The sequence below is a fragment of the Melanostigma gelatinosum genome, assembly GCF_949748355.1.
Source record: "Melanostigma gelatinosum genome assembly, chromosome: 11".
Classification (NCBI taxonomy): Eukaryota; Metazoa; Chordata; class Actinopteri; order Perciformes; family Zoarcidae; genus Melanostigma; species Melanostigma gelatinosum.
In genome coordinates this window covers 1,003,855-1,013,854 of record NC_136644.1, presented here as the reverse complement: position 1 = coordinate 1,013,854, position 10,000 = coordinate 1,003,855, and the positions used below count along the sequence as shown (strand labels likewise).

Below are 10,000 nucleotides of genomic sequence, written 5' to 3'. Positions count from 1 at the left end.
AAAAGTAAGGAATCAGATAGTGTGTCACTGTGGTACACAGTCAGTCTTCTCTCTCTTCTTTCTTACTGTGTGTGTGTGTGTGTGTGTGTGTGTGTGTGTGTGTGTGTGTGTGTGTGTGTGTGTGTGTGTGTGTTGCTATCAGTTTATGGTACATCATTTACATCCTTTAATCTCGAGATGGAGTGACTCTTGCAACACATACATCTCTCTCACTGTGTCTGTGCTGGTGAGCAGGAGGGAGAATTAATGACAAGTTGGTGAAAAGGGTTAATTCATCACCATCAGTGACCATTGATCAGCCTCAGTGGTACAGTTAATGAGGAATCACATTTTAAACTGACACTGAGCTCATGCTTCGATTTTAAATGTTCACTTCACCCAAATTACAATTGTTTTTTTAAATTCTCACTTCCTTCAAGCATCGTGCAGATATCTCAGGTTGTATTTGTCCAGGTTTCTAAATATTGGTTTCCAACATGTATGGTGTCTGAATAAAAGTCAATAAAGATGAATGGAAAATGACCTTGACAATTTCAAACACAACATATCTTTACAGAAATATTGTCCCAGTTATTCTGGATGTGTTCCAGATTGCTGACAACAGTCTCCAGGAACTATTTATTTTAAAGTGGCTCCAATGGAAACAGCCGGTGTAGGCTGTGTGCGTAATCCAGCACCTCTGGTCATGTGATGCTGAGTGTCTTTGACATCCAATGACTGTGTGTGAACCGACATGTCTGGCATATATGCTCATACACACGTACATGCAAGGGCATTATGACGGATGGGGTATTGTGAAAGGTCTCGGCTCAACCAGAGTCATAATTATGAATCCACTCCATTCTTGACCTGTAAGTAGTTTAGGTAGAGATGATTGGTTGAGGTTGGACATTGACTGAGTAATTAGGGTCAGGATAGGACCTTAAATACATATTGTTTCAATGTATGTTTTAAATCTCCTTTACTTTTGCCTTTATGCTTTTAATGGTTTCATGTGAAGCACTTTGAATGACCTTGTTGTTGAAATGTGCTGTACAAATAAACTTGCCTTGCCTTGCCTTAACAAATCAGGTTACCGGTATCTCGTACAGCATGGGCGCCTGGCCAATTGGAGTGCTTGAGTGCTAAAAGGAAAGCAGGGATTCATAATAACGTCCCCCAGAGATGAATGCCCTGTTGTATTAAGCTGTTGCATTGTGAGCAGTGGCTCAGCTCTCTCTTGCTTCTTGTCTTCTAAATGTTCCCTTTTCCAAAGGTCTGGAAGCATCTCATTAGAAATCAATGAGAACTAAAACACACTTCCTTTTGCAGCAGTGTGAAGAACAGGAAATAGCTCCCCTCTGTTGTTCCTCCCATCCTTCCCCCTCAATGGAGATCCGACTGGTTCCACAGTGAACAGATGGTGGATGGGACAAGGGGACCGTACCACTGTGTCAGCCACGGGCTGTTTTAGATTGAGGAGATGTCAGGTGTTTGTTTGAATGCTGGGCTAGCCTGCGTCAATAATCAGCACGCTGTAGTTTGTCTGTCTTACTTTTACACACACACACACACACACACACACACACACACACACACACACACACACACACACACACACACACACACACACACACACACACACACACACACACACACACACACACACACACACAGAGTCAATCAGTCTCAGAGGGAGGCAGCCGGCTCTTGTGGCGGACTCATCTGTGGTGTTTCACTGGTTTGGCCCTTTGTGTTTTTCTTGCTGCTGATCTTGAGACAGAGCTGCTTCCTGTAGAGCAGAAACTGATCGTACTGTTGGGCCATTTCAAGCTCTTACAAACATTCACAGGGGATCTGATGCAATGGGAGGTAATCTGAGTCTGAACAGTACAGGAGGAGACTAAAGAGGGAATATAAGGCTTCATTTGTGTCAATGTGGCGTTTCAACATTAACCACATGTTTAAAAGTGCAACTGTATTATATGTTTCCCTTGAAGCATAACTGAGAATGCAGTTTACTTTTATGCTATTTGTGTGTGTGTGTGTGTGTGTGTGTGTGTGTGTGTGTTTGTGTGTGTGTGTGTGTGTGTGTGTGTGTGTGAGAACAGAATACTGTGTGTCAGAAAAATTTAAATGCATGACAAAAATTTGACGACAACTATACGAAAACAAAAATTAATTGACCAAACTTATTTGACAGACAAATATATGTGAATCATAATTACATGTCAACATTTACACGGTTTCATAGTAATGGGCCATCACATGTTGGAGGGTGTATTACAAACATTTGTGCTTTTTTTTAGGATGTCCTTCATGCTATAGGCTGTTAGCAATCGTAAACCTTGAACCCTTAAGTTTCATCCTTCAAATAGCTCCTTTAAGTGAACTTAAACAGGAAGTACAGGCAGATACTCATACAGCTGTTGTAAGATTGTTGTGGACAATGAATGTGTAAATGCAGGGACAGATGAATTGATTAGAATCAACCCTTAAACTAAATATTGAACTACAGCAGAATCAAGTGTATTAAGTAATCTCTGCAGCATGTAGCGTGTAATCTCTGTAGCATGTAGAGTGTAATCTCTGCAGCATGTAGCGTGTAATCTCTGTAGCATGTAGAGTGTAATCTCTGCAGCATGTAGCGTGTAATCTCTGTAGCATGTAGCGTGTAATCTCTGTAGCATGTAGCGTGTAATCTCTGCAGCATGTAGCGTGTAATCTCTGCAGCATGTAGCGTGTAATCTCTGTAGCATGTAGCGTGTAATCTCTGCAGCATGTAGCGTGTAATCTCTGTAGCATGTAGCGTGTAATCTCTGCAGCATGTAGCGTGTAATCTCTGCAGTATGTAGCGTGTAATCTCTGTAGCATGTAGCGTGTAATCTCTGTAGCATGTAGCGTGTAATCTCTGCAGCATGTCAGATGAGAGGGATTTGCTTGCGCAGTAACAACCTTGTGTTAAGAAAGAAGCTGAAATGGGAATTTTCTCTCAACTTGCTCTCTGTTTTGCTGTCTGTTCTCATTCCCCTTGCCCCAGTTATCTTCTCCTCCTGTTCCAACCTCTACCTCTTCTTCTGTTTCTCTCAGCTACTGGAGGGAATTGCTCTGGGTCACTCCGTCTCACTCCTTCCCTTATCAGCTCTCTCCAGGCCTCTGCTGCATTCCCCTTGTTTGAGATGCGATTGATTCAAACTTCTCTTTTCTGTCTATCAGCCGCCGTCTCTGGTGCAACACTACCACTGGCAGTAATACCAAATAATGCTGAGCGGCAAATGCTGCTGTCGTCCGCATCTTTCATGAGTTATAATGCGTAACAGGGAAGCGGTGCAATGCCTTGCTCGAGGACAGTTTGACAGGACATATAGCTCCTGATCAGCATGCTGGCTGTCAGTAGAATTAAGTATGCAAACTTTCAGCCACTGAGGAGTCTCTGATAATGTAACTGAGTCAAACCAAACTGAATTAAAGTGTGTTTTCTGAACTTGTCTATCGGAGAGACCTGGTCTCTCCCAGCTGTCTGCTCTTGACCAGGTGGCTGATGAAGTGAAGGCAGTGTTCCTTCTCTGTCTCCTGCTGAGAGTGAGCATCGCTCTGACGATTATGTCTTGTGCCTGGCTGCACAGAGCGCTCTGAGCTCAGCTTGTCTCCCCTGGCAATTGTTGTGTCTGAGGTGATCATGTCAGCATGATCATTTTGTCAGCCTTGGGAGCTTCGATGCATTCACTCAGACATGGCCAGCTGTCAGTCCAGGGCTGACAGTGTGTGTGTGCCTGACTCTTAGGCCCTGACTTCATTTTCCCCGACGAGCCACCGCTCTTCCGTGTTGTTGCAGAATCTCATGCTTTTCATCTCAGCACCCACAAAAGGTCAGAGCAGCCTTTGAAAAAACAAAAAAACAAAAGTAAATATGTGAAAAACAACAACATTTTTCTAATTATTCTATTTGCTGAGATCCAGGTTGCTCAGCAAGACAATTCCCTCACAGCTCAAACCAACAGCGTGGCAGCTACTGACTCACACATTTGATTTTCATGATGGAGCAGGCTACTCCTCCAACAGCACATATGGGCTATAGCGACACAAACTTGCTTCTTCTCTGTGTTGTCTTCATCTCTTCTTTCCTCTCCGGCTTCTTCCAGCGCAGGAAGACTTTGTGTCGCTGGCCGAGATGGAGGATTCCTTGTTGAGGAACCTTTTCAGGGGTTACCAGAAGTGGGTGCGGCCTGTCCATCACTCGAACGACACCATCACTGTGTGCTTTGGACTCAAGATCTCACAGCTGGTTGATGTGGTGAGGAAACAACACCTGGATACGCAAACACACAGGAGGCTGTAGAAGAACACGCTGCGTTCTCATGTCCTGTTTCCCTGCAGGAATACTACCTGATCATATTCCTCTGTTTCCTCTCTGCGGCCATCTTTAAGGCCAGTTTGTGCTGTTGAGGTCGTTAAATGAGATGAGAACGTTTGAGTACGTTTATAGGAAATGCAAAGTGAAAGTGAATAAAAAGGATTCGGACATTTCTGTTGTGAATTCTCTCAAAGTTGTTTTTATTTGTGTGGAGATTTTGATTCTCCGTCTCATTTGTATGCAGCCTTTGAGATTACTTTGCATTTTAGTACAATTGACAGAGGCAGAAGAAAAGAAGGGAAATCAATATCGTCCAGCTGACCTTTGGAAGCCAATCAGAAAGACAAATAAGACAGAACGCTGAGGACATGAGCTCATCTGCCTGAGTGGTCGCTCTGGCTCTGTCCATGCCATACATTATGTGTCATATTAATATGAGATAGATGTGATTCAGCATTGATCACATCCTGAGCTCCCTTGAGTAAAGTAGAAGCAGACATAGAGGCTCTCCTGCTTCCAGCAGATTAACAGCAAACAGCCTCTGTGTGGACCTGGTGAGGAAGCTTTATGTAACATGGTTAATAAAATCCTGTTACAGTATCTTAGGACAGAATGGTTATTGTTTTGTAATGAGAGAGGAACAGAAGGGAGGAAGTGAAACTGACCATCAGTAAGACACATAAGAATAAGAAGGAAGATTCATGGGAAGCTACAGAAAGAAGTCCATTAAAATACATGTGGTTCACAGCTCATCATCACAGAACGTTACTATTTATTGATAAGAAGAAATGATAAAGGAAACCAGGGGAAAGGAAGGCAGGTTAGGAGTGTGAGAGATGGAAAGGGACGGCTATGAGGTGAACAGAGGAAGTGTAGTGCAGACGTCACACTGAGGATTAAAGTTTGTGCATAAACAAGGAGGATGAGGAGGATGAGGAGGATGAGGAGGAGCGGATGGACTTAAACGGGCAAAGAAGAAAGGTGAAAAGAGTCCAAAGTAGTCTTTGATAGTAGCAGAGGAAGTAATGAGGCCATCAGGCTGACAGCAGCCAGATGCATTTATTATTTAGACAAGGGCACACACACACACACACACACACACACACACACACACACACACACACACACACACACACACACACACACACACACACACACACACACACACACACACACAAAGCTGCTCCCACAACTCCACAGAGGTCACATTCTGCCATGCAAAATTAAAATCTAGAAGACTGCCATCTTGTGGTATTCTGGCTCAATGAAAACCCCCTCAGATCCATTTCTATTCAGAGTAGATGTTTATGTGCTCAGGTTTGCCTCAGCGCCTCTCATAGATGTTCTATCTCTGGTTTAACTTGTGATGTTTCTTTAAGGCTTTCACTGTCCACAAACTCAACTGCTTATATTGAAACCTTACTGACTTCCACGAAGTCATTCCTGTCTTTTGGCTCCTCTCTTTAGTTTGGCTTCCTCTTTAGTTCTTTGTACTTTACATGTCGGTACCTGTTGAACAAATGAGGCAGCTGTGCCTAAGTATTGCCAGTGATATTGGCCACTGAGTATCGTTTGCTTCTCTCACTCATTAAATTCTGTCGATGTACCCTGAAGCAAGGCACTTAACCCCCGAGCTCTTTCAGTGTGCTTTCGTAGCAGCGAGCAAGAGAAGCAATCATCCAATTTAAAACAATATATATTTCTGTTTCACTCAGTTCTTTTTTTCATCCCACTCAACCTTTTGTTTCCAGATTCTGGTTTGCTCATCACCTTCTCATTATCTGCTCTTTCATATTAAGCACCACAAAGATGTATAAATAGTGAACAACATGTCTTCCCTGTCTTCCTGCAGGATGAAAAGAACCAACTGATGACTACAAATGTCTGGCTCTGGCAGGTACAAATCAATGCTGCTGTCTCCAAAACTGCATATTTAAATTGTTAGGTGCTATTTCAACATGTGTGAATTTGTTCAGTGTGCTCAGTGACCGGAGGGGATCGGCTGTGATCAGTTCAGTGTCACAGTCTGATAAACATGTAGTATGATTCATTGGCTGCAATATGCTGTGGTAGACAATATAAGACTTAAATGTCACATAATTTTTGGTGTATAATTTCACTGAAAGACAATTCATGTATCGTTAACAAATGTTACGTAAGTCTTTTTTTATATGCACATATTTCTATGAGCGTAAAGTGACGAGACATACAATCTGTGTCTGCACTTATCAGACTGCTAGAAGTGAATTATGACTGATATTTAAAAGTGCTCTCGTTAGAGTGATACATTCTTGTAACATGTTAACTGGATATATAAAAAAATACCCAAATAACATTGATTCAGAAACATCTAAATGAAATCACATGTGTTCTTTTGCAGATATTCATTGATTTAAATGTAAGGATTTCTAAACAAATGCAACACATGGCAGATGAAGGGTGATTCCTCGTCTCTGATTGGCTGAGACTAGAGCATATAAGATGCTTGATAAATAAGTCGTATTATTTACTTTCTACTCCTATGTTGATTGTTTAAAGCATCCTTAACCGTTCTTCTTGGTAGGCCCTGGTTATAAAGTCCAAACATTGAGGGGATCAACAATAAAACATTTGAGCAACAACAGATATGGACATTAACAAGGCAACAAGCAAACAACGATGCAATCAAAAAGATAGTTTCCATTTGCTTTGTGCAGTTAACAGTCTGGTGCTGTCCATGGTGCTGAAATGAAAAAGATGCACTTAAAGACTTCTTAAGCTTTCTTAAGGCCAGTGTCAAATGATGTTACTGATCATGCAGTGTTATTTATGTATTCACAGGAGTGGGTTGACGTGAAGCTGAAGTGGAAACCAGATGACTATGGGGGCATCACCTCCATCAGAGTGCCTTCAGAGACGATTTGGCTGCCTGATATCGTCCTGTATGAAAAGTGAGTTATGCAGCACTCTGTGCACATCAGTAGCACATCCCGAGGCACTTCCTGATGACTCTCATGCATTTACATAAATGTCCCTTTCCTTATGGATATCCTTTCAACATCTCACCAGGGGTGTACATATAGACAGTGAGGTTGCACTGGGGCCTGTGGGGTGAGGGGGCCCTCCAACAATGTGACGACTGAAGAATGGGCTTTTAGCGTGATTGAGATTGCCACCGAGAAAATACACCTGTGATCAAAATGTAGTATTTACTTTAAAATGGTGCAATCATATATGTCATCTCCACCATAGTGTACTTTTATTTTTTGTAAAATAGTCTAAACTAAACTACAAAGAGATATTCAATTGACTGAATCATCACTTATGTTTTGGATATTTTTGTCACGTACAGATATGCAGTGATGATTTCTGGCTAATATGTATGTCATTATTGTCCCGTGTCTCGTCTCTATTTGATCTTAGATCATATTTGTATCAGACAATACGATGGTGTGTGTGTTAATGTTCCTGACCACCTTATGTCCTTCTCATCTTCTCCCAGTGCGGACGGTCGCTTTGAGGGTTCCCTGATGACCAAAGCCATTGTGCGCTGGGATGGCACCGTAACGTGGACTCCACCAGCCAGCTACAAATCCTCCTGCACCATGGACGTCACCTTCTTCCCCTTTGACCGTCAGAACTGCTCCATGAAGTTCGGCTCCTGGACTTACGATGGAAACATGGTGGACCTGGTCCTAGTGGATCACTATGTGGACCGTAAAGACTTCTTCGATAACGGGGAGTGGGAGATCCTGAATGCAACAGGACAAAGGGGAAGCAGGAGGGATGAGGTGTACTGGTACCCGTTTCTCACCTACTCCTTCATCCTCAAGAGATTGCCTTTGTTCTACACCCTCTTTCTCATCATCCCATGCCTCGGCCTCTCCTTTCTAACTGTGCTGGTGTTTTATTTGCCATCCGACGAAGGAGAGAAACTGTCACTTTCCACGTCTGTGCTGGTGTCGCTCACTGTGTTCCTCCTTGTCATAGAAGAAATCATCCCTTCATCTTCAAAGGTGGGTTTCCTCTGGGGGTTTACATCTAAGCCTTTGTTCATCTTAAAGTTTCTACTGGGCTTTCATTTTTCAATCTATCTGACTTTTTCCTGTGTTCAGTTATCTTAATTGTAATCTTAATTGCATCATGTCCGGATCACAACACAGCCCTCTCAATTACCTGCAGCTTAAACTGCATGTCATCTCAATTACTGTAAGAAGCTGGTGACGTCAGCTACATCTCGGTCCAATACAGAAGCCGACGGAGCTCCAAAATACGATGACTTTTCCAGACCACCGTTATGAACTGTGCCATATTCTTTTATATAAAATCATACTAAAATTCAACGTAAAAAGTACTGAACAGGCAATAGTTCTGTAGAGGACGTATTTAAATTACTTCAGTGATCCCGACATCTCATCTTGTGCCACCAGACAGTCAAAGACATTGATGGTTTCGAAACAATGAATCGAAACAATGAAATATCTTGACAGCCGTTGGATGGATTGCTGTCTCGACAGGGGTAACTTCAAATAAATGTGGTTCACTTTTCATCTCGGCCATCTTGAGGACAAGATTTTCAACAACAAACCGCTGGAAACGAATCGACATGACTTACTTCCTGCCGAAATAACTCATAGTTCAAACAGTCAGCTGTTAAACTGATTCAGTAACCGTTACAACTTTTTGTCCCCAGGTGATCCCACTGATTGGAGAATACCTGCTCTTCATCATGATCTTCGTCACTTTCTCCATCATCGTAACCGTCTTTGTCATTAACGTCCACCATCGTTCCTCTGCCACCTACCACCCCATGGCCCCCTGGGTAAAGAGCCTGTTCCTCCAGAGGCTGCCCAGGTTGCTGTGTATGAGGGGCCACACTGACAGGTAACATTCAAGAAAAATGCTAATTTGCTTTCTGTTCAAGAGTTAGAGGAGAAGATTAGCGTAGCTTAGCATAAATATAAGAGAGAAGTGACTGGCCCTGGCCAACAAATGCAGCCTTCGGGAAAAAGCAAATTGTCGTTTTGACATTTCTTTTTGTTTGGCCAAAACAAACTAAAATATGTAATTTGCTACTTAGCAACCTTTTGAGAGAACCATCTTTGTTCCCTTTGACAGAGCCAGGCTAGCTGATACGCCTGTTTCCAGTCTTTATTCTATGCTAAGCTAACAGTCTCCTGGGTGGCAGCTTCATATTTAGCATGCAGACATGAGAGTGATATCAATTTAACTCTCGGCAAGAAAGCAAATAAATATATTTCCAGAAATGTTGAACTCTTCCTATAATATCTGCCTATACACATTACAAGATAAATGTGAAAAAAAGAAATAAAACAGTTAGTGTCAACTTCCTCAGATTCCACTTCACCGATATGGAGATGCGCAGCCCGGAGCAGAAGACCCGTAAAGGTGCGGGGAGGAGGGGGCTCCTGGCCACAGTGGCGGTCAGCAGAGAGGCCCCCTCGCAGGAAGGAGGACGAGAACCGAGCCTGGCTGGCCATGCTGGAGAAAGCCACGAGTTCAGTTCGCTACATCAGCCGTCACATCAAAAGGAGCATTTCATACGAGAGGTGTGTGCTTCTTTTGCATTCTCTTCTGCCTCTGTGCCGGCGACAGCCGTGGCCTGACGCATCGTGTTTTCGGGTTTCTGGGACACCTGGAGGGAATTTCATCAAATATGTCACAAAA

At 42.9% G+C, this 10,000-nt stretch overlaps 1 protein-coding gene across 1 annotated transcript in view; it reads left to right on the top strand.

Annotated features, from left to right (window-relative positions):
- Positions 1 to 4,123: 4,123 nt before the first annotated feature.
- Positions 4,124 to 10,000, top strand: part of LOC306784255 (neuronal acetylcholine receptor subunit non-alpha-3-like) — a gene marked incomplete at its 3' end in the record, with an annotated part of 6,346 nt that continues 469 nt past the window's right edge. Inside the window, 8 exon segments of the mRNA XM_079278144.1 lie at positions 4,124 to 4,273; positions 6,186 to 6,230; positions 7,154 to 7,263; positions 7,815 to 8,328; positions 9,006 to 9,196; positions 9,669 to 9,779; positions 9,781 to 9,857; positions 9,860 to 9,882. Coding sequence (XP_079134270.1) covers positions 4,151 to 4,273; positions 6,186 to 6,230; positions 7,154 to 7,263; positions 7,815 to 8,328; positions 9,006 to 9,196; positions 9,669 to 9,779; positions 9,781 to 9,857; positions 9,860 to 9,882 — 1,194 coding nt within the window. The 5' untranslated portion in view covers positions 4,124 to 4,150.